This window comes from Zosterops lateralis, assembly GCF_965231275.1.
Source record: "Zosterops lateralis genome assembly, chromosome: 16".
Lineage (NCBI taxonomy): Eukaryota > Metazoa > Chordata > Aves > Passeriformes > Zosteropidae > Zosterops > Zosterops lateralis.
The window spans coordinates 7396646-7424379 of record NC_139776.1 but is presented as its reverse complement, the minus strand read 5'-3'; the positions used below and the strand labels follow the sequence as shown (position 1 = coordinate 7424379).

General features: G+C 54.9%; 1 protein-coding gene across 1 annotated transcript; it reads left to right on the top strand.

Moving 5' to 3' along the window:
* Positions 1 to 994: 994 nt before the first annotated feature.
* STK35 (serine/threonine kinase 35) lies at positions 995 to 15961 on the top strand (the record flags this gene model as incomplete). Its single annotated transcript, XM_083873181.1, has 4 exons — positions 995 to 1013; positions 1865 to 2476; positions 7852 to 8599; positions 14804 to 15961. The coding sequence occupies 3 exons, from the start codon at positions 995 to 997 to the stop codon at positions 8562 to 8564; spliced, it is 1344 nt and encodes a 447-aa protein (XP_083729307.1). The 3' UTR covers positions 8565 to 8599; positions 14804 to 15961.
* Positions 15962 to 27734: the final 11773 nt, after the last annotated feature.

The window sequence follows — 27734 nt, the reverse complement described above, 5'->3', positions numbered from 1 at the left end:
CACTCGAGGGCGGTACGAGGAGCGGCGCTCTCGTACACGGGGCGAGTCACGCCGCTGCCGCCGTCCCCGGGCTGCGGCACGACCCCCGCAGCTTCCCCCGGAGGCGAAGTGGCTTCATTTAAACACAAATCGAGGTCAAACCACTTGCAGGAGCTGCAGCCGGCGCGGTGACACCGCGGGGCAACCCTGCATTAGAGTCGCCGGTGGCTCCGGGGGTCGCCGTCCCTTCCCCGAGGGGAGCAGCGTGAACGCAGCCGGGAGCTGCTGGGGCTGGCTGATGGCAGCGGCGCAAGGCTCAGCACTGGGTCCAGAAATCAGGGAATTCTGAGAGTTCCTCCGTGAACCCGCTGTGCAGACGCTCTCTTTGCCCGGCCGCAGTGCCCGCTGCCAACGGCACCGCGCGAGGGGCAGGGAAAGGCGGGAGAGGCGGCTGGAAAAGTACATTTTGCGGGGCTGGATCGCCATTCCCTCCCCAAATACAAGGGGAGCAAGACGGCGGCGTGCAAAGCCCCGAGCCCGGGGGCTGCCAGCCACCAGCAGCGCCAGGAACAGGATGAGACCCCCGGGCAGCCCGGAACGGACGGATGTTCCTGATGCCCACGGCCCGGGGGGAGAAAAGAAATTTGGGCACTGTGCGTGGGACGGGGATCTCTGTGGTCCACCCCACCTGCTCACAGGAGAAATGTCACCAAACCAGCCCCAAGCGGAGCCAATACTCAACCCTGCGGGGCACGGCTATCCCGGGGGGACACAGGGCATCCCCACGGTCTCCCCACGGCCCTGGGGGTCCCGGCGTAGGGCGGTCATCGCGTCCCTCTCTTGGGAGCAGTGCCCGTCTCACCGCACGGACACTCGGTTTGTGCCGCCCGCTCCACGGCACCCTGGGGTGCCTCCAAAACCCCGGTGCCGGCCCGCAGGGCAGCGGGATCCTCTCGGGATCGCAGCAACTTTCCCGGGGAACTTCCAGTCGGAAAGTCCCCGGTGATCCCCGGCAATGGGGTCGAACCGCCGGGGTGAGCTCCGGGGCCGTGAAACCGCCCCCGAGCCGCGCGCCCGCCCTGCCCGGTGCGGCTGCAAGCGCCGGTTCACCGGACATCCAGCACCGCGCGGCTGCCGCTGACACAACGGCCCCCGGGGATGTACCGGGTCCCGAGGATTTATTGGGTCCCGGGGCACCACCCCCTCCCCGGGGAATCACCTCCCTGACGGCATCACCTCCCCGCCGGGTCATCACCTCCGGCGTGCGCACCGGGCCCCGTGTCCCGGAGCATCACTGCCCCGGCGGCATCACACACAGCCCCCGCCGGTGCACCGGGCCCCTCGTACCGCACGGCAACCCCCGGTGCGCCGCTCCTCCCAACCCTCCCCGGGCATCCCGCCCTCCCGGTTCACCGCCCGTCCCGGGGCGTTGTGGGGGGGCCGGTGGGGGCGGGTCACCCCCCGCCGTTACATAAGGGGTTACGTCAGGGCGCGCGGCCACGCTCTTATCCCCCCGCCGCCGCCGCCGCTGCCGCTCCCCCACCCCGCCCATTCACACGCCGCCGCGCAGCGCCCGGCCCGGAGCCGCCGCCGCCGCTCCCCAGGTGAGCCCCGCGGGCCAGGCCCGAGCCCGCACCGCCTCCCCGGGCCGCACCCGGAGGGAAGGAGGGAGAGACAGTGGGGGACCCGCGGAGAGCGCCAGGGCCCCCATGACCGGCCTGTTTACACCGGCGCGGCGCGTACCACCGTGGCGGGGGAGCGGGAGGGGCCTGCCGCCGCGCTGAGCCCCGGCCGCACTAAGCCGCGCTGGCGGCGCCGCGACCCGGTTACCGCGCCCGGGGCGGAAAACCCGGACCTCCTTTTCCGAGTACGGGGCCGGCACCAGGAAGAGGCCGAGCCCCGTCGCGGCGGCCGCCGGCCCCCCCCGGCGCCGCGGTGGTTCGCCCCGCGCGGCCGCGATTGGCCGAACGCTTAAAGGGGCCGGCAGCGCGCGCTTTTCCGCCCCGCGGCGCGGCGGCGGCATCGGCGCGTGCCCCCTCGCCCGCGCGGCGCTGCCCGGCACGCGGGGCGGGGGGGGCCATGGACGGCGGCCGCCGCGGGACACAAAGGACGGCGCGGCGGCGGCGGGCGACGCGGCGCGGGGCCATGGCGGCGGCGACGGCGGTGGTGGCGGGGCCGGGCATCGGCGGCGGCGGCGGCGGCCCGCGGTACAGCCTGCTGGCCGAGATCGGCCGCGGCGCCTACGGCGTAGTGTACGAGGCGGTGTCGGGCCGCAGCGGCGCCCGGCTGGCGGTGAAGCGGATCCGCTGCGATGCTCCCGAGAACGTGGAGCTGGCGCTGGCCGAGTTCTGGGCCCTGACGAGCCTCCGGCGGCAGCACCCCAACGTGGTGCGGTTCGAGGAGTGCGTCCTGCAGCGGCACGGCCTGGGGCAGCGCATGAGCCACGGCAACAAGCGCAGCCAGCTCTACCTGCGCCTCGTCGAGACATCCCTCAAAGGTACCGGCGTCCCCGGCACGGCCCCAGTGCCCTCCTGGGGCACCTCCCGGGCTGCCCTCCCACGCCCGGGGCCTCCAGCGTCCCTGTCCCTGACACCTGTGTCACCCATCCCCACCCCTGAGCACCTGGGTCTGCCACCTCCCTGCTGCCGTCAGTGGCCTCCACACCCTGATCTTCCTGTCCGCTCCCAGGTGACACCTCCAGAGCAGGTGGCTGCTGAGATCCCCGTGCAGGACATCCTGATTTTGTCTCCCTTCTCCATGGATACCCTTCTACAGTACCCGCACCTCAGGCACTGCTGCTGCCCTCGCTTGCTCCCCATCACCCTATTGCTCGAGTCCATCCTGGGCACTGCCTGTGCTTTAGAGCACTCAAAGCTCCCCCCAGCTCTGGCAATGGCCTTCTTCCCACCTCAACTCACTGCTTTTCCAGTGTAACCACCCCTGGGCTGTCCCTGCTGTGCCCCTGAGCACCCATCACCCCTGCAGTCTTGGGGTCCTCTCTGGGCTATCTGCTCTGGGCTTGCTTCCATCACCCATCTCTGTCCTGTCCCTGCAGGGCTCCCCCACAGGTTCTCTTTGCTGCCACTCACCCTAAACACACCTGAGAGACCCTTCTTCTGGACCTTGTTCCCCCATGCTGTGCCATTGCCTCTATTCTCCCTTTCCTGGGAGTGTGATGCTCCCAGGAAACCCTTCCCTAAACCCCACCCATGTCTTGCAGCATTACCAGTGGGGTCCCTCCATGTGCCCTGCAGTCCTGCCCCTAGTCCTGAGGGGCCCTGTTGTCACCTCCAGGCTCATACCTAATCCTTGGGGGACATTCCTGTGTGCTGGACCCCTGGTCATTCCTTACACCCCAAATCCTGAGACTCCATCTGCTCGCCTGACTTGTGCCACAGCCCACACACATCCCTTGGGAACCTTCACAGCCTGTGCCCCAGTCACACCAAGGGGACATGTCCCCCTCTCTGCCCAATGTACTGTCCCATCTCTGAGCACCCCAAGGCTGCAGCCTGTTACAGCTCAAGATCTCACAGCTTTGGGGCTGTCCCCATGTCCCTCCCATCACTGGCTCTATGGAACAGCCGTGGAACCACTAATTCCTGTAGCCTTGGGCTAATACCCCAGTTTTCCTCTGGGGTGCCTCAGGAGCATCATGAGGCTGTCAGGGGTCACCTTCTCCTGTTACAGCCAATGGTTGTGATTGTGGCATCTCCAAAATGCTCCCTCCCTCCCTTTCCTCCCCTGGCTGCTTGTCAGACCCAGCTTTGCCAATGTGCTGTGAGATGTGGAAAAATACTGGACCCTGTGCCCCCCCAGCCTGCTGTGAGCAGAACAAATCACCCCAGTCCTTCCTTCCCCAAACTTGTGTGCCAGGATTCCTGTCAGCTCCTTGGGGTGCTCAGTCTCCCTGAGCCCCCAGTGTAGGCAGACCCTGTGCCAGGCACAGAGTTCATACAAGGCTCCTGAGATCCATCCTCTGAGCAAACCTGTGGTTCTGACTGTCCCTGCCCTGCCTGTCCCCTCTGTATCCCTGGTGGGTGGACATGTCCAGACCTGCCTGGCTCTCCACATCCATCCCAGATTCTGCTCTTCCCTCACACAACCACCCAAGGGAGGCTCCCTGAGAAGGGCAGTGTCCAAATTCCTGTACAGCCAGGGTACACAGCTCCCTGGGAGAGGAGCCAACTCTTCCCTTCAGGTGTGTGTCCAGCTGTAGCAGGAATGAGGTGTCCTGTCCCCATCTGTCATGTTTGCACATCCTGAGGACAGGTGCCTTGGCTTGGGGAAAGCTCTTGGGTAGCTGGAGGTGCCCCATCTCCAGGTGGGGAAGGAGACCCATAGATGCCCCATCTCTAGGTGGGGGTTGAGCCTCCTGAATTCCCAGCAGTGGGGAGGGCTTTGCCTGCTCTGGTCCTACGGCAGCCCCTCAGAGGGGAACAGAGCTGGGCTCTGCATCCCCAGCCTGGACAGGAGTAGTTTAACTCCTAAAACCAAGCTGGAGCACATTCTCCTTTCCGTCTGCTTGGCTGCCCTCGGGGCCGTGTTGTGCCAGGCAGCCTGTGCTCGCTGCCTTCCCGAGCCTTGGGTCTGATAGATGTGAATAAATATTTTCAAAACACAGGCTGGAGCTGGGTGAGCCCTGCAGGTCTCCCACTCTCCTTCCCTGCCAGCAGCAGCAGGGCTGGAGCCGTGGCCATGGAGCTGAGCTGCCGTGCCATTCTGCACGACCGCAGCTGGGCTATTTACGGGCCGGCGCAGATGCTGTGCCAACGTGCCGGGGCTCAGGGCATGGCGAGGATTAATCCCAGACTTTCTCAATTGGAAGCACAACTGTCGGGTTATCATGCAGGGTTTGGGCTCAGCTACGGTGCTGAGAGAGCCTGAACCTTTATAATTTTAACGAGATGTGGAGTAATTAAATTTAAGGGCAGAGTGTGAAAAGGAAGGTGAAAGCTCAGTGCTGAGCTGGAGGAGAGGCACGTACCCGAGCAATGTGCTCAGAGCCCTGACACTGGAGCACCACCAGTGTTTGTGAACATCACATGCCCCTCTTGTTCCTAACCTAGAGCAGTGACAGCTGCCTTAAGTGAACAGGTATAAGGTGTTGCTTCCTGTTCCTCCCATGTCACCTGTGGGGCCATCTACCTTTCACCAGCACTCAGCCTCACTCGTGGGCTGCCCTGGAATCACCTACATGTATTGCCATCATTCCAACTACCTGGAATTCCATGCTGCCAGCTCCCATCCCTCTGGTGCAGCCTCCCTGCACAGAGAGAGTCACAGGTTACATATGTGGTGGGCACTGGGATGCTGCTTCTGCTCTCACTGGATTTTTATTTCCCCCGTGAAGCTAAGCAAATTAACTCGCTGCTAATGAGTTCCCAGGATGGGGTGGGGGAGGTTTGTGTGTATACTGCTGGAAAGATGGAGTGTGAGTGTGTGCCATCACGTGTTTGGGCAGGGAGCACATGGGGATGCTGGCTTGGTGATAGAGAACAGGTCCAGCCTGTCATTGGCATCTCCTCAGCTCTTGACTGCTTGTCTTCAGTTTGCTAACATCTCATCTTTAGGGAGCGTCTTGCCAGCTCTTTATGTTTAAAGCTGTTTGTTTTGAAGGCAGGAAGATGATTTAACAACTAAAACACTTTCAGATTACAGAAAGAAAATGAGGAAATATTACTTTTGGCTTAAGCCTCTACTCACAACGCTCCACCCAAAGTGAAGTGCCTGGTGCTCACAGCTACTGCTGGAGCCCTGTCATCTTCCCTGTGCTTGCTGAGGTCCAGGGGCCAAGTTTTAAATCAGAGCCTTCCTTATGCTAAAAACAAACCTTGGCTTGTCAGAACTAACAGGTCCTGGCTGCTGCTGAGCCAGTGTTTGAGCCACTTCCTGTGGGAAGGGGCTGCCAGCAGTGCTGTGTGGATGCTCCCACCTGGCTGTGTGTGAGGAATGTGGGGTTGTGCCATGCTCCCTGTCATGGTTTGATTCCTAGAGAAGAGACAGACATTCCTGCTCCCCGTGTTGGGGCCATATGGCTGCAGAGGGGAGCAGGAAAGCCAAACCCTGTGTCCTGCTGTGATGTCCTTAGGGTTTAACAAGTCAAGGTTGTGGCAGCTGTGTGAGTGGACCTGTGCTGGGGTCTCTGCTCCCAGGACAAGCAGCCTCTCCTTTAGTTTCCATGCCGTCGTGCCAAAGGTGGCTTGCACCAGAGAAGCTGCTTTTCCTGATCAGTATTTTAGTCTCCAGAGTCAAACCGTCCTGTGCTGCTCTCAGCTGGCCCTTGGGCTTTCATGGTGAGCCTCCTTCCAGGCGATGAGACACCCAAAGTGCACCCAGTACCCTGTGTAACCCCACCCTGTTCTTACATCCCCCAGATCTAACCTTCAGACCTAATCTCAGCAAAAGATTGCTGATTATAGGGAGGTGCAGCCAAATCCTTCTGTTGTGCAGATTTCCATTTCCACAGCAGTAGCCATGGATACAGACTGTTTGTGCAAATAACCAATATTCCCACCCACACCAACTGCTGACCAGTGCAGCCTAGGGCTGGGTGTCCCTGGTAGTCCTTGGCTTTACCTGCTGCTGGAAGTTTTTTGCTTTCCCAGATGCCCTCTAGGGCTTTGCTCAAACAAAACCCAGCTTTGTCATATAGGTGGAGTTATTCAACTGCTTTCAAAAACACTTGAGTTCAGCTGTGGGACTTTTTAACTGTGGCAGAGGTGAGTGGTATCCTCCAGCTTCTCTCTTATGGTGCTTGAGGATAAAAAAAAGAAAATCAATTTCTAGAGCAAAATGATGCTCTGGTGGTGTGTGTAGGCTCTGCCAATCACCTGGGTGCTCTCTGGAGGGGCTTTGAGGTCTGACCATGGGGTTTGCATTCCTGGCATCAGCTAACAGGGATGGGTCTGTTGCCAATGCTCCCTGGGGCATCCTGGCATCCCTGGGGAGCACCGGTGGCAGACCTGGCCCCATTAGCTGATATGATGCTGTTGTGTTCTTCACATGTCTAATTGATGTGCAAGAGAGTCCTTCCTTAGGCAGGAGTTTTGTGGAGTAAAGCTTGAGATGCACTGAGCCTGAGGAGCTCAGTTTGATGTCTGGTGAAGGAAGAAGCTGTTTGGGATGTAATACTGAGTAGCAGGAGTACCTACAGTCACAAGTGTGGCAGAGATTACACTCAGCAAACATTGTTTGCAGCTTGGACCTCCAGTTTCCTCTCATTAAAGACTTGTTGGCACTTAATGAAAGCTGGATGAAGTGGCAGAGTTTCCCCAGCACAAATGCCATCTTTAAATGCGCAGATTTGGTCTCAGAAGACTCAGTGGGCCACAGGACTTGGACTCTGGTGTGACCACTCTTGGCAAGACTGTGCTGGCACAGTCTTAAGGGCTGTGATTTACTCCCTGTGTGCAGTTCCAGTAAAGTGTATGGAATGAGCCAGCTTTTGCCTCCTGCAGCAGAGCTCAGGTGGGAGAGGAGGCATTCACAGAAGTGATTTTTTTTTTCCTGTAGACTCACTACTAATGTGCTTTTAGCCTCTGCTGCTTTGGCTGGCAGAGCCTGGGGAGAATGGCCTGATGGTTGGACTGAAGATGTGCTCTCTGCACTTTGCTGAGAGGAGGTCCCTGAGCTGGTTCCCAGCAGTGGGTTTGGATAAACCAAGTGCTGGTGTGTCGTGCTGAACAGGATCCCAAAGCACTTGAAGCCACAGCAGTGCCAGCATCACTGCTGATGCCTTCAGTGCTATATGTCCCATCACATTCCCAAAATTTTTTGCTATCCACATAAACCAGACCTGTTCCTCAGCCATCCTGGGTTAGTATGGACTTTGAAATGTATCTGAAAATCTCTTTTATCCCTTTTGGTCAGGTGAGAGGATCCTGGGCTATGCAGAGGAGCCTTGCTACCTGTGGTTTGTCATGGAGTTCTGTGAAGGAGGAGACCTCAACCAGTACGTGCTGTCCCGAAGGCCCGACCCAGCCACCAACAAGAGTTTCATGCTGCAGCTGACCAGTGCCATCGCCTTCCTGCACAAGAACCACATTGTCCACCGGGACCTGAAACCAGACAACATCCTGATAACCGAGAAATCTGGCACCCCTGTGCTCAAGGTGGCTGACTTTGGGCTGAGCAAGGTCTGTGCTGGCCTGACTGCTCGGGGCAAGGAGGGTGGGCATGAGAACAAAAATGTGAATGTGAACAAGTACTGGCTGTCCTCGGCCTGTGGCTCTGATTTCTACATGGCACCCGAGGTGTGGGAGGGACACTACACTGCCAAGGCTGACATCTTTGCCCTCGGCATCATCATCTGGGCCATGATTGAGAGGATCACTTTCATTGACGCCGAGACCAAGAAGGAGCTGCTGGGCACTTACATCAAGCAGGGGACTGAGATTGTGCCCGTTGGGGAAGCACTGCTAGAAAACCCAAAGATGGAGCTGCACATCCCTCAGAAACGCAGGACTTCCATGTCTGAGGGCATCAAGCAGCTCTTGAAAGACATGTTGGCTGCTAACCCGCAGGATCGACCTGATGCCTTTGAGCTTGAAACCAGAATGGACCAGGTTACATGTGCTGCTTAAATTCAGGGCAGGGCACCACTGTGCTTTGCAGCTGGGTAAGTGATTTGCACTTTTTTCTTATTTCTGTCGGTTTTACTGGCCCAATAGTGCACTTTGTAGTGACACAAAGGAGTCTTTTATGTTCCTAGAGCCATTTCTATAGTGACTCATCAGAGCACGGCTTTTGAGGTTGTTTTCACCTATTCTACTGCAAAAATAAAATAGAGGTGAGAAATAGAATTAGCAGCTGCACATCCTGTCACTGCCCAAGGGCCCAGCTGGAAGGGCTGGGCAGGTGCCTTGCTCCTCAGAGGCCCTGGCCGGTGGCTGAGGCAGGCTGGGGCACAGCAGAGACACCTGCAAGCACTTGGTATAAGCTTTGGGGACATCTGTCTCTCTCAGGTCTCAGATCTGCCAGTTCTGCCTCCTGTGCTGTGTGATGTAATTTCCAAGGTCTGTGCAGGAGCTCCCTGTCTAGCACCATCCCTCTCCCCTGTGACACTTGGACAGGACACCTCAGGGCCCAGCTGGCTCAGTGAGTAGGCACCAAGTGGCACATCTGTCTTGGCACAAAACTCTTTGCTTTCACCTACAGGGCACGTGGGTCCATCTTGTGGCTCTGTTTCATTTCCCTATTAAAGGCAGGACTTCCCTTTGGTGTGAACGTTAGTGGCCCAGACCCAGGAGATGCTTTGGTCTCCAGCATCTGTGTTTGTAGACCTGTGTCTGCTCAGGAAGGAAACTTAAAAACAGCACTGCTCAGACTGAGCTCAGCTCTGTCCAAAGAGTCCCCTCCCTTCTCCCCCCCTGCTGAACAGTCTCAAGCTCAGACATCCTGAACCTGAGGCCTGGGTGGTCACACATGGTCTGGAAGGACCCCCAGGGATGTGGTGTAGCTGGCACTGTCACTCACCAGTGACACAAAAGGACTGGGAGGTGTTGCCTACATGGCAAAGCTGACTGTAAACAGGAGCTGTTACTAGGGATTCTCCCAGCCAAACATTTCAATGAAACTGAAGAATTACAGATTACCAGGGGTGAGGCTGATGTCTTTCCAGCCCACATCCTTTCTCAGGCTCCTGCAGAGCTGCCTGCCTGTCACTGGTCCCAGGAGATTTTTGACAGCCTGCCTGTGTCAGGTGCTGGCATCACAGCTTGGGCCTCAGCCCACATCTCACCCCAAAACCACACACAGCCAGCTGGACTGGAGCTGACCATGGATGCAAGAGGGCAAAGAGAGAGGAAATCGTGTCCCTGGCCAGCACTTACCAGCCCTCAGCTGATGGTTTTGTGCTTGTCCAGCTCTAAGAGCAAGCCCCCAGCAGCAGGTGGTGGGGAAGGTGGAGGTACTTTGGCAGGTTTTGCTAAAACCCCTCATTGCTGCCACCTGAGGGTTCCTGAGCTTATGGAAAATGCTGTGGTGCCTGACCCACCCCCCCCCCCCCCCCCCATGTGCCCAGGTACACTCTGTGCTGTCTGTAGAGGAATGGGGATGGAAATTAAAAAACCCATTGGGTGGATCTTGTTCTCTGTTGGTTTGTCCAGACTGGTCCACAGACCATCCCCTCTTCACTCTTCCACTAACAAAACATTTAACAGCCATCTCAAGTGCAAGTAGCTGATTCAAGCATTGCTGCCTGGGGCTGGATACTGGTCCCAGTGCAAGTGTGGGCTGGGGATTAGGGTGGGGGAGTGAATCTGTGGAAATGTGAGCCCTGAAAGATGGGTGTGCTTCAGCCCTGGGGCGAGAGCAGACACCCTGCCTTGTGCCCTGGGGCGAGGCGTGGGGCTGTGGGAGCAGCTCTGCTGCCCGTGGAGGGTCAGGCTGGGCTCTGCCATCTGCACTGGCTCTGTGCTGACACGATGCTGCTGCGTTATGCAACCAGCCCCTGCCCTCGGGGGAAAATTCATCCTGCGCAGATCTGTGGAATAGTACATGAAGGGATAACAAACACCGAGGGGACAGTCCTACCCCGCGGCTGTTTGCTCAAACCCAGCTGCCTTCTGCAGCCCCCCCCCAACTCCATCCGTGAGTCTGCACCGATCGCTCCGTCGTGACACAGCTGCAGCAGCCAGGGATGCTCTTACATAACCCAACCTGGCACACGGAGCGTGGTCGCTTGGCCCAGATAGAGCCCAGCCCCAGCCATATGTTCCCTGCAAACCCAGAGTGTTCCTCTGCCTCGCTCCTGGGGCGGCCACAATGTTTGGTGCACCTTGCTGTACGGTCTTCCTGGTGTAGTTGTGCATTCAAATCAGCCTTCTTCTGGCTGCTATTAAATGCAAATCTTAAATTGGAAACCTGCTTGAGAAGCTTAAAATGGGATTTAGAGCAGAGCCTGAATTCTGCTCTCAGGTAATTTTAGTTGACCGAGAAACTCACGTAACCTTTTCCAACTTATTTGTGGCACTGGCGTGTAGCTTTGCTATGCTGGGTTATGCAGTGGGTTCTTCCCCAGGACAGTTCAGACTTGCTCAGCCTTGGTTCATGTCATAACCTGGAAAATTATAACCCTCTCTGACCCAGGGAATTGGATTTTTGCTTATTCTTTGCTATGCCATTGACCTCTTCAGATTTCATTTCATGTCTTAGCAGCTTCACCTTTATTTCTGCCATGGATGCTGCACACACCTGAGAGCTTCAAGCTCTGTTATCCGTCCAAAATGGAGATAGGAAATGTCAGTCTCAGACAGGAAAGTGGTTTTGGCTTGGTTTATGCTGGACCCTGGGCTGCCTGAGGTGGAGGTGACTCTCCTTGCTCTTCCCACTGCTGGTGGCCCGGGGGCAATAGTTCCAGCAGAGGTGGGCAGCATTTCTGTGAGAAAAACAAAGGTATTCTCTTTAATTTGAACAATTCTTCTCTACCTTCTGCAAATGTTTAGATATAGTCAAGTTTATCTACAGCTCTCTAGAGTTGTTGGCAAAAGCTGCATTTTGTACTAAGAGAACAAAAGCCTTTCTAGTACAATTAGGGAGTGGCTGGGTTGTGCTGGGTATCTGCTGATGGGTCTCTTTGGCTGTGTGATCCCCAGCACTGTCTGCACTGCCCACTGGGGAGTATGTCACCCCTCTTTCGCAGTAATGGAAAGCTGGAAAGACTCTCCTTTCCTGCAATGTGAACATCTTTCTATGTCACCTTTGTAGCTGCCCTCCAGACTCCCTGGGGATGGTGAGGGACCTCCCGGAGATGCTGCTCCAGTGGAATCCTCTGATGGGGGTGGGTTTGTGCAACCCTTAGACAGGTTACAGAGGAAAAAGGTACAGTGGCAGTGTGGCCTTTTGCTGCTCACTGCAGTGACACAGGGGCCTTGGCCACAGAAACACAAGGGGCCAGTACAGCATCACCCACCACTGACAGTTTAAGAAACTTTGTCGTTTTGATTCACACAGGACATCAAACTACAGTGGTTGTGATCAGTGTAGAGGCAGCTTGTTCTGGTAAATTATATTTCATGATATTTTCACTGTGGATAAAACAGTTGGTCTGATTTTGGGTAGATGCTCAAGATGAATGGCAAGAATCTGTGTAGGCTGCAGCATCTGGGGGGCTGTCATGAGCAGCAAGGTGTTCAATAGCTGTGGCCAGTCTGGTTCTCTCCAGCACTCCTCTGTCACTGGGTTTGATTATTCCAGTTTCAGCTGAAAGTGGCTGTTTGTATTTGCATTGTTCTGCTCTTTGCATTTTCAACGTGCACCAGGAGCTGATGCTGAACAAGCTCATCTGCTCACCCTGCATGATGGTGTCTACCCTGGCCAGAGCTCTCTGGTGCTGTGCCCAACCACTCCCAGCACTGCTGATAAACTGCTGCCCTCTGGAATTTCAGAGCTGGAGGATGGACAGGGATCAGGGACACAGCAGCTCTGAGAGCTGTCAGTGAACTTGATGCTGCTGCATCAAGTTAGATCTTGTCTGTTAGTATCACTCAGCTCAAGTTTTACTCACTGGCCAGTTAAAGGACAGCAATTTAATTCCTAAAACAATGTTGGTTTTGACTTTATACTGTTTTCAGTGTGGTTTGTGGATCTTGGCATGGACAAAAGCCACAGGACAGTAAAAGCAAGATCAGTTCCTCTTCTCAGCCATAACAGTGAATGCAGCATCACAGGGGCCACCCCATAGAGTGGTGACACCCTTCTGGTCAGTGTTGATTTTACCTGGGATAGAAATGAAGCCCTGAGGGTGACCTGGACCATGTCACCCCTGGCCAATTGTATTGGTGTTTGTGTTTGCTCGCTGTCACCCCTGCTTTTCCTTCTGGGAGAGGTTGCTGCAGCTGGATTTAAGGATGCACCCAAGACATGCATCCCAAGTATAGGTACAGAGCAAGAGGGAAGGCTCAGGAGATAAATCAGGCACTCAGCCCCCTTCCCTCACTCTCTGTGTTCCCACAGAGGGGCAGATGACATGGTTAACACGAGGAGGTGATGGGCTGTCTCTCTCTCCTCTGCACTGAGTCCTCTCTGCCCTGCAGACCCCACTGCCCCTGCCCCTCTGTGTGACCCACACATTGGTAACATCTTGCATGCTGAGTGAGGGCTCCATGGGCTGCTGGTTCACATCCTGCTGATGCTGAATGAACATTCGAGCTGATTAAAACTATAAGTGGCATCAGTGGAGGGATTAAAAGCTCTTGAACAAGCCCCTGCACAAACGTGCGTCAGTGGGGTGAGCTCTCCTGTCTCAGAGCAGTGAGCTTAGGGCTGCTCAAGCAAACGCTTTCCCTGAAAATGTTCCTACTCCAGGGAAGCACAAACAGAAACCCTGCCCTACTTGCTAACGAAGCTGCATAACAGGAGAAACCTTCCAGAAGAATCCTTGTCTGTTTGCCCTGACCTGATGTCTGTGTGCCTCTCGCTTCCTCAAACAGAAAGGCTTTATTCCGAGGGCAGCCTGCAAAAATGGCATCCCTTGGTTAACCTCTCCTGGAAAGGAGTGTGCCCACGACCCTGCCTTCTGCTCTGAGCAGCCTTGTCCTTTAGAAATGTGTTCCTGAGGCAGGGATTTCTTTAATGAGATTTCCTAGGGCTAAGGGATTGGAGTAATTTGCTGGGGAGTGACATTTTTTTCTGCAGTGGGTCTTTCCCGATGCTCCCCTGGTATCTCTGCAGAGCCCTTCACACACCCCTGGTGGGGTGGGACCTGCCCCTCCTGAACAGGGAGCTAAATCCATCCCCCCACATTTTTTTTCCCATGTAACTGTCTGAGTTTAGAGCTCATGGACCACTGCTGCTGCTTCCCAGCACAACTGCTGCCCTGGGCTCTGCTGGTGCCTCCTTGAGTTTGGGACATCCTAAAGGATGTATTTTTAGTACAGAAATGACATCATGTGTGCATGTGCTGTTCTTCTGCTGTCCACAGGGAGTTTTCTGGGTTGCAAACAAATTATGTGGAAAACGCTGGTGGTTTATGTGCAGAGTTGAGCATTCCCATGTCCCTGAGCTCAGAGGACAGGAGAGTTCCAGGGCTGTGGATGAAGGGATGCAGCACCTCTGCTGCTACAGGGACTGTGGGGGTTGTTGTGTGTTGAGGCTTTGGCCAAAGCAGAGATTGGTGCAGCAAATACCTGCCTGTTCTACTCTAAAATCCCCTGATACTGAGCATCCTTGTGGGCTGAGCTGTGAACCTCTTCTGCTCTGCTTCCAGTTGCACCAACCTGGATTTTACTCACCCATTCCAGAGCCATTCACGATGCCTGAGCTGCTGCTGACGCAGTGGGCGAGTGGTGTGAGGCATCTCAGGGGTGGCAGCTTGTTCCACCTTTCCTGGTGGAGTACATGGAGCCAGCACTCACAGACACATCACGTGGACTCTCAAGGCCAGGCTTTACCGTGGGAACACTTGTCCTTGTTCCAGCAGGACTGTCACTGCGGGGAGCTGTGTGGGATGGGGATGAGTTGTGGGGGTGTGGGGAGATGCTCAGCCTCAGGCAGCCCATCCCAGCTTAGCCCCTGCCCTGGGGCAGCTGGATATGTGCTGCCCTTGGCAGTGTGCTCCATAGACTGCTGGCTGAGTCCCTCTGGGAAAAAACTGACTGTAAACTGAGTCCAGTTCCTATCTGGATTGATAGCAAAAGCAGTGGACAGTAGAGAAATGTGGCAGCACCTGTTTTGGACTAACTGGGATAAGTAGGCAGGTGGCAGGAGTAGTGTCCTACACCCCTTCCATCCAGCAGCCAATTCCTGGAGTCACAATGTAGTAACTGAGACAAACCACTGACAAACCTGACCTCTCTTTCTCCTCTCCTGTTTTTCCTTGCAGATTTATTTACCAGGGACCCATAATCTCCATTATTTACGTGCGACAAGGAAGTCAAAGATAAGGGAAGATGCTGATACAGAAGATCCCTGGTCTGCAGGATCTCTGGCAATGTGAAATATTTGGATGTTACTTTTTTGTGTTGGGAAGGGGTGTTGTGGGGGTGTGGGAGGGGGCTGCAGGGGCCTGTGGAAAAACACAAGCTGTTAGCTGTCACATTCACGAGACTTTGAAACAAGATCCAGAGAGCAGAGTTGCCCTTGCCCAGCCCTCCCCGTCTCTCCTGTGCTGCTGTGTGACTCAGTAGATGTTTCCAGGAATGTGGTTCCGTAAGGAAGTGGGAATCAGCAGCCTGATGGTGAGGTGTGCTCTGAGTCCAGCTGTGCACAATTTTTGAGTTCAAAGCTATTGATTTTGCCTAGGAAAAATGGGAGCAAAGTGGTGGCTAGGTTTGCATTGGGAGTGCAGTGCTTTAGGAAAAATGAGTCTCTTGGACCACATGTTGCAAGCAGCTAAATAACTTCATAGTCAGGCAGCTCCTGAATAGGTGGTTCTGCCCAGGCTTGTGAGCAGCTGACTTTAGGATAGAGTAGGATAAACAAGCTGGAAAGCCATTTGGCAGAGCAGTTCTTCCCAAGCTGGATGTCATGATTATCTTTGTTACTGTCTTGCTATACAGAGGGAACTGGGGAGCAGATGAGTACATTTTCAGGTTGACATCATCTGATTACAAGAGAAACAGAAAGCAGTCCACTGCTCTGATCCATTTAATGCCAAACTTGAGTCAATAGGAACAATGCTGTGGAGAGAAGGAGGTTTGGCCTTAATGGGTCATAGGCTGGATTCTAGCCTCCCACAGGACACTTTTCCCTGCTAGCTAATGATCTCCAGGAAGCAAAAGGCAATGCTGCTTTTCAGGGTGTGTTACAGTACAGCTCAGGTCAGGAGATTGGAACCTCAGGCTGAGCAGTTAATACTCGATTTCCTTGCTTGTATTTAAAGCAAAACTCCTATTCTGGGGCTACCCTGTGTTGATGATCTTTAGACTTTGCTCACTGTAAATGCAATGTAAAGCACCACCTCTTCTCTACCCTACAGCTTCTGAACCACCTAAAATATTTCTCAGCAGGTGAAATCACCCAGCAGTGGTCTGGGAAGTGGGCTGGTTTGACCCAGCATCACTCTTGAGCTGCCAGGGTCCTCAGTCTGGAGCTGGTCATGGCCATGAGCAGGAAAGGGTCCTCCTGGTCCCCTCATCCCTGGCTGTGGAAACTGCTCCTTGCCTGCAACTTTCCTCTGTCATCACTGGAAGGTTCCTAACTGGCAGTACCTCCATATATCTCCTCAGTGTACTATGCTGACCTCACAGGAATGAAGGGAAATAGAGGAAATTCAGGTGGGCTCAGGCAGAGCAGGGAAAGGATGGAGGGCTTCTTTCTTCTCTTCCATCTTTTCCAGGATACAAAGCTAAAGCTGTGGCTGCGAGAAGGCCTGGTCCTTCTTAGGAGGACCAGGAGGCTCCAGACTGGCTGTCTGTGACTTGTGAAGGTTTGGACAGCACAAATGCACTGCCAAGCCCTTGTTCTCACACTTGTGCTTGTGTTTGTCCCTAGCAATGCTTCTATGGGCTGCAGCTGGGTGGGATTCCTGCAGCTTCCTGTGCTGCATCCCACAGGAAGGGGAGAGTGAACCATTTAGCTCACAAGTGCAGTGTTAGTGCCCTGGTCACTGGACCATCCTTCCTCCACCTGGCAGAGCCTTTGCTCCTGACTGTTACAGCTGTTCTAACCGAACCCTGGCCTGAAAGGGTGCAGTAAGAGGGCAGGAGGTGAAGCTGGAAGGCAGTGAGTGGATTGCCCTGTTCTTCTCAGGACAGGAGTGAGTCCAGCAGGCCTTGGGGGGGTCAGCCCTCTTGGTCCACTGCTGTTTCAGGCCATTTTTGAACCACACGTCTCCACCTCAGCTTTTGCATTGCAGATGTGTTTTTCAAGCAGCTTGATGTTAGTGAGCTAGACCGTAGTGCCTTACTTAGGATTTAGCAAACACTTCCAAGGAGGAGTCCTAGGGCTGCTAGCCTTTGGCCAATGTGGATGTTTCCCTGATTAGTTGATCCTTTTAAGAGCATTTCTCTCTGATTTTGCTGCTGTTTGTGCTCAACTCCCCAGACTATACAGGAACCTTGTGTTTACAGCTCCCCACATCTCTCCTTCAGTTACTTTGGCCCAGACCAGCACTCCCTCTAGAACAAGGTGGGAACAGGGAACAGCTCAAACCTGCATATGCTGTGGGATGGAGAATGTTTAGGCTTCTCTTCCCAGATGGGTCTGTTGGGTGTCATCTGCCCAGCTCCTGCAGGCCAAACTCTGCTGTGGGTGTTTGGCACTAGGATGCACCGCTGGGAAAACCCAAGTTTAAGAAAGCAGCACCAAGCCTGTGGCCCCTTTTCCAGCCCAGGGCCATGCTGTCTGTCTCTTCCTGGCTGCAGTGAAGCTGAGCATCAAGGTGCTGGGGGTAGCTGGTTAGTGTGGGGGGAGCCAAGCCCCCCTTGCAGAACTCTCTGGGCTCATGTGGCCCCAGATGGTTCCCATGCCAGGGGAGTGATTGTATGAAACTGTTTACTTCTGATTTTGCTGTTTACAAGAGGGATGTGGGGTGGGTGGGGGGAACAAGCCAAGCCTCAGGAGGATTGGGAAACGTGTTATCTGCACCAGCCTGCAGCAAGGCTGAAACCACCGGCATCCTGCAGGTGCCACGGGGATCTCCTGGCCAGCTTTGGTCCATGGGGAGGAAAGCAGAGGTGGCTCAAGCCTAGAGGGGTTAGTTTAGCTCCCCTATATCCCCTTGCTGCTGTGTTTGAGGTTCAGCAGTGCTAGTGTCAGATAAGAGTTACCCCTGTGGTCTTCCTTTACTCCTCAGGACCCAGCTCCTTTACATATCACAGGCTCCCAGAGCCTTTCTGGAGCAATAAGATGTAAAACAAGCATTACCATCATCGTGGAAATCCTCCGTTGTGTGCAGTGTCTGTCTCCTCCGTATGCAGTACGAGTCTGGGTTTAAGCCTGTCACAGGACAGCTGCTGCAGGGCACAAACTGGGATTTGTTTCCCTGGGCTTTCTGCAGGTCAGGAGAACAGGGAAATGCACTGCTGCTTTCCTTCCTTACCCCAGGCCTGTGCTGCCCAAGTCTCACACTACAGCTGCCCAGGGCGAGGGTGCTTCTGGTCCCCTTTTCAGCAATTCTGGCAAGGGATGGGTGAGTGGAGCTCAGTGCCATGCTCCACTCCTCACAGCCCCCATCCCATCAGCCAGGGCAGCACTGGGAAAGCAGAGCCCCCATTTCCTTTGCACCAGGATGCAGCCAATGCTTGTGATGCTGGCATGGGAAGAGTTGTGCCAGTGGCTCCTGTGCTCCTCAGCTGGTCACAGGCACATCCAGTATGCAGGCCCTTCGTGTCCAGAAGCATTTCACATTTCAGGGCAGGGTGTCTGAGGTGGTGGTTGTAGCTGGAAGGGAAGTGCAGGGAGCTGCTCTCTTCCAGCTGTGATCTGCCGGATCATTTCTCTGGAGCCTGCTCAAATGCTTTTAGCCCTGAGGGTGTGTCTAGGCTGCTGGAAGAGCTCACAGGGGCCATACTGGAGTGCCTGGTGTCCCCAGCCTGTCTCCTGTTCCCTGCACAGCAGCTGCCCAGGCTGGCATGGGCCTTCAGCTCACTCACCCAGCAGAAAACAGCAGCCTTGCAGGGTGAGCTGCTTTACTACCACACCAGCAGGGTTCTGGGTGAGCCCCAGGACAGGGGCACCCTGCCCCAGCCCTGCTGAGGGCTCTCCCCACTTCCCACAGCTCCTGTGTTGAGCTAGGAAGAGCAGAAGGCTTAAACCCAGACTCCAAACTAAAGATAATATTAGTAAATTAATCTGTATTTTTCTTTTTTTTTCTTTTTTTTTTTTTTTGCACAGAAGCTGGTAATCTAGGACCTATGTGTGAACAACTTTATATAAATATTTTTTGTACTTGATTTACTTGGGTTGGTATGAAACATTCTATTTAAGTTCTTTGAACACTGTGGATCCCCTGATATGTATGAATGGCAGAGGCTTTGTAAATTAAGGGACGTTTGTGTGAATAAAGTTATTTGATGGGGTTGAAAAGCCACACAACAACTTGAAACGTGAGCTCTGTGTGTTTGTCCTTTGCTGTGCTGGCAGCAGTGGGCAGACCAAGGCCCTAAAGCAGCTCTGCGTCCATCCTGGAGGGCAGGTCCAGCTAAGCCTGAGCTGGAACTGGGCTAGCTGGCCTGACCTCGGGGCTTAGGGCACTAAACCAAGGCACGGTGGCCAGTGCCAACCAGAACGTGGCTCCCTGGCGTGTGGCACCTGTGCTCCTTTATGCTTGCCCTGGATTAGGATTAGCCCCATTCTTGATGCAGACACCAAGTAGGACACTGTGATTAGCAGGACAGGCAAGCTTGGCCTCTGCCTGCACAGAAATACCTCCCCATCCTGCCCCTTCCTCCCCATTTGGCCACAAGCTGGCAACCCCATGGTTCAGGAGCCAGAAAGGATGAGCAGCCCCTCACCCAGCTGCCTGCCCCCTCCGGAGGTGCCTGCAAACTGCACAATGAAAATGCCCAGCAGAACTGCCACTTGAGTAGCCACAATCAGTTTCTCCCTTTGCACAGATCCTCTGCTTGAAATCCCGAATGACCGAGCCGGTCACGGCAGCTGGGAGCCTCCAGTGCTACAACCGCCATCCCCAATGCGACAAGCATCACGAGGCTGAGCCGCATCCTGCAGCCACGAGCTTTTCCTGTGGGTGATGTCCACAGGTGTCCCGCAGCCTGGGGCCACCCAGAGCCGGCGTGGGACACAGGATGTCCCGGCACCCGGGGCCGTGCTCTGTCACTCGCCAGCCCTTGCGTAACGGCCCCGCAGCCTCGCACGACCCGCGGCAGCCGCAGCGCCCGCGCTGGGACGTGCCGGGCAGCCAGTGCTCCCCTCCCGCTCCCCCTGCGGCAGCGCCAGCACCGCGTGCCCGTGGGCTCCCCCCGCACGGCTGTCAGCATTGTGCTCCTTAATCGCTGCCGACAGGCACCTGAAATGGATGTTTTCAGCCCAGTGGGGCCGCAGGGGGGCCGGTCGACTGCAGCCGGAGCGATGCCGAGGGGCCGGAGCGGCTCCGCTCACTGGCTGGCAAGGGGGCCCCAAGCTGTGTTTCCTCTCGCTTCCTGCTGGGTTGTCTCGGGCATTGACTACGCAGCATCCATTGTGAGGGGCAGCCCGAGGTGCTCAAACATCCCCCCAGTCCTGCCCAGAGTATCCAACCTGCAGGCAGAGAAGGGGCTGCATTGGCTCCAGCCACACTGGCCCCCAGTGTGGGAGAAGCCCTGAGACTGTCCCTGTCCTGGTGACAGGTGCAGCTGCAGTGACCTGCTGTGCTGCGCTGCTGTTCCCCACCAAATGCAGTCACCCCCAAAATCTCTGTTACAAATGCTGTGGCACCTCCAAGAACACTTCTGCTCTTGTGACTCCCCCCTGGTTTAAGCTACACCGGTGACAAGGATCATGTTGCCTCCAGGCTCACAGCACCTCGCTCTTCTTTGTGACCAGACACAAAATATGCTCCGTGAGCCCTGTGGCCCCTGACTCCCAGCTCAGCCCTTGCAAATGGGGTGAAACATCCCCAGCAGGAGCTTGGGGCTGGAGCCTGGCTCACCTCTCACGTGTGCTGCAGGTGAGGAGCCGTAAGGGCAGGCGACTGCACAGCACAGCCAAAAAGCACCATTAATGAGGAACTTGATGTCAATCATCAACAGAGATGTTTCACTCTGGATTTACTCTCTGGAGACCTGTTATTTTGCATGCAAAGAGGTTTGCTGAACTCCACAAATGTGCTTCAAGCATTTGACAGCTGATAGAATCCCCCAGGAGCCACCAGCCCTGTGCTCCTCAGAGACCGGGAGTGGGGCATGTGCTGGGGCAGAACTGCACATGGCAAAGGCCACGGACAGGCAGCAGGGCCAGGGTGGGAAAGGCAAGGACAGCCCTGGCAGCCACCATGGCCGTGAGGCCAGTCACAGTCCTGAGTGCCAGCACCAACTTCACCTGGAGAAATTAAATCTCAGAGTAGAGGTAAGGTGCTGCAGCCATGGTTTTGCTCTCCCTCTCTCTGCTTACACAGAAACATTTTCAAGACCTTCCTCTTCACAGAGGCTGTGTTTTACAGCTGAAGCACCAAGTCATTCATCACAAAATGTAAGTCCATATTTCTTTTAATACCTCTTGAGCTCCTCAAGTAGCAGCCACTTCAGCAGCCCTCGCTGGGCCAGAGCGACACCAGCTGTTGCTTGAGCTGGTGGGAGGAGAGCAAGGTCCATTGTATCGGCAAAGGACATTCATTTGCCTCATCCCCACACTGATGAATTGCTCCACTTGCCCGTGTCAGGCTCCAGCACAGCAGAGGATGAACAGCTAAAGCTGCACTAAGCCCACACACTCCATTGAGCTGGGAGATGACTCAGAGGAGGCTCTGTGTGCAGGTGGAGGTGACAATGAACACAAGGGACAAAAGGGGAGTGAGCAGGGACTCTGTCTCCCCACTGACCTGGACCATCCTCACCCTCTGTCCCCCTGTTCAATGGCAGGACAGTCACGAGGGTTGTCAGACAGCCCAGCCCCAGTGCTCTGCCACAAGGCTATGGACGGCACCAAGCTTAAATACCTTCCATCCCATTGCACACAATATCCCAGCAGCTCACGAGCTCAGACAGGAGCAGTGCAGTGTGTGTGGAATGGCCATGGGCCCCATCCCTCCTTCTGCAGAACCCAAGCAGCCCTGCCCAGGGGACCCGAGGGATGGAGCAGGGGGAGCAGCATCGCCCAAACCACCTCCTAATTCCACACAAGGCTTCAAAAAAAGTAATTTTTTCCTGCAATCTGTCTCAAATGCATTGTGCAGTCTGCCCACCCCACGCACACCCCACCTGCCTCTCCCCAACAGTAGGGACTGCACGTGGCAGCAGCAGCACTTCACCCAGAGCCACTTCGGGTCAGTCTCAGTTCCGTGAACAAAAGCTGCTTCCCCAGCTCGTTTCCTGACAAAGCTGATGGCCAGTGCCCCTCTTGGGACCCAGAACTTGCTGGGAGGCAGTAAGGGAGAGAATTAAGAATTATTTCCTCTGCCAGAGATAAGATCTCTAAACAAGCTTCTCAGTCAAGAGCTTTAAGTTTTTTTATTGTACAGGTTTTGCAAGGGAATCTTATTCTCCAGAATTGCATCCGCCTCCAACCCCACTTAGAGCTGCCAAAGCCTGCACTTCCCCCGGGATCACCATGCAAGCAGCAGAGATGGATGGGATGACATGGGCATGACTTCATCCTTCTGTCCTGCTGCCGGAGCCAGGGGCTGTCAGGATTCCCAGAGGACTCCCCTGCTCTGGTCCTGAGCTGCAGCCCCTCCAGTCCCCCTGGATCAACCCCCCAGACCAGAGCCAGGGGGTGCCACAGCCCCTGCCCCAACCTAGGGGCTGAATGAGGCCCTGCAGAGAGCACCCCTGTGAGCAGCAGCAAAGCCCAGCCTCACTCCAAGCTCTGACTCTGCTCCCTCCGCACAGATCCAGCCCCACAGTCACTCCTGTTTAACCCAGGAAGGGCCAGTGTCTGTGCTCGTGTGAAAGATGCTCGTGTTCCCCCTGAAAAGCTTTCTGAGAATCAGTGAGGAAACTAAACTGGCTGTACAGAGTTCACCTCCCCTTCTCCAGAAACCCACGTAGGTCATTATCTCTCTGTGAGCCTTGTACATTATCTCTCCTTGTACTACAGACGTGCCTCAGTCCTGGCCCTTCACACACAGACTAATGTTCCTCAAACCACTGTAGCATTCAAGAAATAAAAGCCCCTGCCTTTCTCCTGCAGTTTGCAGTCCCCTTGCTTGTAGGCTGTTGTGGGATCAAACGCTCCAGGCTGATTTATCCATGGGAGATGGAAGCCCAGACAGATGGGAGGGAGCACAAGCCCAGCCGGGCGATAAATCACAGCAGGGCAGCTCCGCCTGCCCTGCTCTGCGGCTGTGCCGGTCACCGCGTTCCCAGCGGGATCAATGCTCCAGCCCTGAGCTGTGTCCATGTCCCATTCCCTGGGGAGGGCACACATCCAGCTCCCCAGGCGTGCTGCACCCCGGCATTATCCTGGCTGTGCTCCCTGCCAGGCACAGCCCCGAGCAGTGACCAGGGGACAAAGCTGCAGGCTCAGCAAGCTTCTCAATTCCTGTCTTTGCTCTCCCACATACAAGGAAACGTGAGCCCCTTGGGAAGTTTCCTGGAAAAAGGGGAAGCACACTCGCTGCTGGGATGAGGCTGCCAGCCAGGGATGTCTCGTGGGATCTGGGACAGGACAACCTGCCTTGAACTTAAGCTCAAGGACGTCTGTCTTGCACAGCTCAGCACAGCACAAGGAGATCCGAACGGGCTTTTGATGAGCTTCCAGCAAGATAAAGGAGCTCCCCTGACCCCGCTCCATCTCCCTGAGCGAGATCATTAAACCAGCGCTGCTGCAGCCTGCGGCTCGGAGGGGCTCTCAGCTCTCCTGTCCACACGTGTCGGGTGCTTAAATTAATGTCACCGCTGGAGAAAGGAGGGGGTGGCCACCCCTTGGTGCCAAGACTTGTCCGGGCTAACAAGAGTTGTCCATCCATCAACAGGAGAGGAAAGAAGAGCCTAGGAGGCAACTGCTCCTGAGGAAATGCGAAGCTCTCAGCCCTGCCTGATCGCGAGGCTCAGGGAAGATATTTTTGTCCCAAACCAACCTCCAAACCCCCAAATTTATTGACCTGCTCTATGCTAACAGCCCCTACAAATTCTGGCACGTCCAGGCTTTGGGGCTCCCTCCTCGGGTGCCATTAGTGGGTGTAATGAGCTGGAGATAATTGCTGCCTCGGGGACACAATTAACTCTTTCCTGCCCTGGTCCAGCCGGGGCTTTTGTATCCCACAAGAGCAATTCCCTCCCTCCTTCCCCCGGGTTCCTTAGAAAACTTCAATTCCTCTTCCTTCTCAAAGTGAGCCTCTGAATCAGAGTCTGACGAACGCCACGAGTTCGCTGATGTGTGGCTGTGATTTAGAGTTGGAATATATTTGGAATGTATAATTTATGTCAGGTATCTGAGGCACCAGTGAAACTGGGAGCCAGCAGTGAGTAAATCAGTCATACCCGTGTGATGATGGGGGCTGCAGCCTTTATGTTGCTCTGAAAATCCTGCTTCCACGCAGCTGGGTGAATATCATGAAGGATGGGAACTATTTGGGACTGCAGGGATAACTCAGGCACCCTGGAGGAGATGATGTTGGGAGACTTTAATGACCGTGCTGCCACTGGGACACAACCTCTAGCAGAAAGGTCAGTGTTGCACAGCCCTATGTCCTGGGACAGGGATCTCCTTGAACCAGGTGCTGCCCAAAGAACTGCTCCAAACCTGGCACTGACTCCACCAGGTACCACCTGGAAGCAGCAGAGGAGGAACCAGGCACAAAGTTCACCCTCCTCCCTGGCTCTGTGGTTGTTGCCTTTTACAGCAAATCTCTTTTTCAGAAATGCAGAAGGTGTGAAATATGAAGACAGAAATTGCCAGTGACTTTTAATTTGGGTTCTGCCAATTTTTCTGTTCCAGCTATTGATTTTCCATAAAGATTAATCCCTGTTCCCAGCTTTCTCTGACAGGCACTATCTGGATGTTTTGCTTACCCTGAGTGTGGAAATATATGTTTTATTAAGTGTCAGAGCTCACTAATGAGAAGAAGGAGGAAAATCAATTGTCTGCTTATATCTTGATCTCAGACAGGACTAACAAGTTCTTTATTTTGATGCTGTGGACAGGACAGGCAGAGTGACAAACAGTGACAGTGGCTGTCAGCTCTGTCACAGACACAGCTCAGCTGATGAGGAGGGCAAAGGGTTACTTGGCGTTGGAGGCTTCAAACACATTTGTATGTGTATTAATTCTAAGAGATTCATAGAATGCTATAAAATCCTGTAGTTGAATTGATCCCTGATGCAAAGTGATGGAAAATACTAAAATTTCAGCTACAGACTCTAAGCAGGTTTATTCTCCTATACCTAAACCCAAGAAAAAAGCCTGGTCAGCAACTCAGGATAAGGGCAGGCAAAGGGATTCCATTTTTCCATGCTAAAGTTGGGATTTGGGTTAGTATTTATGGCAATAGAAGTACATGCAAGTTCAGTGCAAGTCTCTGCACAACTCCAGCCATAAACCCCATTTCAAACATGCACCGTGCTGTGCTCACAGAAAATGCTCAGGTGGAACAAGATGAGCATTAAGGTCCCTTCCAGACCAAGCCATCCTGTGATTCTCCAATTTCATGATTTCTTCTTGGGCATCTGGCACAGGGCCCACCTGGAACAGGAGGCAAGGTAAGCTGGACCTCCACAGGACTCTTCTCATACCCTCAGACCACCAAGGCTGATTGGAAAGGACAGCTCCATTCCCCAGCACACACAGTCCAAACAACAGGATCAAGACCTGTGACATGAGCACGAACATTCATTTCCCACAGAAACTTTGTGTAATTATCAAATACTAATCTCTGCTGGCCCTCCTCCCCAAACAAGGCTCCCAACCTGCTTTCACTCCTATTTGTTATCTCCCTCGTCTGTTAGAGGATCACACCTGACAGTTGCATAATCTCTTGGCAGCTGTGAAATGAAACGGTAAGCTCTGGCTGCCTTGAGAAGATGCATTGATTTCTTAAAATGACACATCGCCTCCTCCCTTGATGTTCAAGCAGGAGCTCAGGGCTGGTGTTATGGATCCTGCCTGTCATTCAATTAAAAAAGCTTAGTGGAGATGCTCCAGCTGAGCACACCAGACAGCATTAAGGCTAAGCCCTGACCCAAAGATTTAATAGCAGGGAGTACGAAGGCACCTTCAGCCCCAGAGGCTTGACCAGTTTGCTGATGAGTTCACCAGCTGTGGGATGGAGCTTGCCCCTGTGACCCAGACAAGCCACTCTCCTCTCCACAGTGACACAGCTGACTGGGCAGCCAGCTCCCATAGGAAAGCAGAGCAGGAAAATCCCTTCCTTCCCAGAAGGAAGTTTGCTGCACTTAATGGAGCATTTCATATCCTATTTCAACACAGCTCTTTCACAAGGATTATGTGTTTGACAAAACTCTTGACACTGTGACACAGCCTCGGTCTCACTGCGGACAGTGAAGCGCCGGTGTCTGGCCTCACATGGACTTGGCAAGATTCTCCCCCAAAAAGCAAATAAGCCCTCATTTGCAGCAATGCCATAAAGCCCAAAAGGCTTTACCTGAGATTTAGATCAGATATTAGGAAGGAAGTGTTGCCTGTGAGGGTGGGGAGGCCCTGGCACAGGGTGCCCAGAGGAGCTGTGGCCGCCCCATCCCCGGCAGTGTCCAAGGCCAGGCTGGACAGGGCCTGGAGCACCCTGGGGGAGCGGTAGGTGGGCAGGGGGTGGAACAAGGCAGGGGTGGAACAAGGCAGGGGGTGGAACAAGGCCACCTTCCAGCCGCAGCCACTCTGTGACCCTGCGATTTCATTCCACCAGGCCGCGTTCCACCCTCCCTGCCCCGCATCCCTCCCATTGTGACCCAGCGGCGGGCCCGGAGTGCTCAGTGCCGGTGCCGCTGCCCGGGCCACCACCGCGTCCCGGCCCCGCAGACGCCGCAGACACGTCCCGTTGTCTCGCTGCGAGGGCAGAAGAGCGGACCGGCTCTCCCCGCCACGCCCGGGGTCACCGAGCCCGGAGCCCCCCAAGGTACCGGGGAGCGGGGCAAAGCGCTGGGAAGGAGATTTACTGGGATTTACCACCCACGGCTAGTAGGGCGTGAGCTTTAAGGCCTTTCCAACTCAAAGCACTGTGTGCATTGCGGAGGGGAGGAGGATACGAGCGATCCCGGGGGTCGTCCCGGCTGGGCCGCAGTTCCCCAGGCCGAGGGGTCGCCGTGGCAACGGCCGCGTCCTGCGGGGCCGGGCCGGGCCGGGCCGGGGCCTGAGAGCCTGGACACGGCTCCTGGGCTGTGGGTGACACATGGACACAGCGCCCGGGGCCTGAGGAGCGCACGGACACAGCGCCCGGGGCTCTGACAAGGTGGGCCGGAGCCCCTGTGGGCGCCCCTGCGGCCTCTCCAAACCCCGGCCTGGGCCAGCACAGAGCCCCGTCCTTGGGGATTGCAGTCCCCCCAGGCTGCAAACAGAGCAGCAGTGCAGGGAATGCAGCCAGCCCTCCCTGCCAGGAGGAGGAAAAAAAAAAAAAGGGGGGGGGGGGGTGTAAAAACATGGGGAAAAGCAAAGAGAAAATAAGCACAATGACAGCTCGGTCTGTGGGCAAACACATTGCTCGGCAGAGCCAAATCCCTCCAAGAGTGGGGAATGTCACCTGGCACATGTGCTGGTCCTGCTGCTTCATACACGATGCCTGGAGCTGGCACTGCTTTGATTTAGGTCGGGGTTTTTGTGGAAAGAAAAAAAAATGAAAAGGAAATACAGCTTGTTTTTCTTTAGTTGGCAGCTCTCTTGGAAGATAAAGTTGCAAATGAGTGACTTACTATAAACTGTGGTGCAGCTCAGGGCCAGGCAGCTGAATGGTTTACAAACGCTTGGAATTCCTATGAGGAAGTGTTATTAGCTTTGTTATGAATTTAGGGAAAATGAAGCCAAGAAAAACGGCTTTGTTAAGTAGGTCTCACCATCTAGCTTCTACAGGGCATGTAAGAATTAAGATATCCCAATTACATCTTAGTTTCAGAATGCTGTATTTATATTGTTTTCCAATCAAGTGTACTCAGCTTGTGAAAACCACCTAAATATCCATCTGGGTTCTCATTACAGTATCACTGACAACAGGGACACAGGCATTTATTTAGCTAATTGCTGTTTGTGATACATAAGCTGTGTGAGCC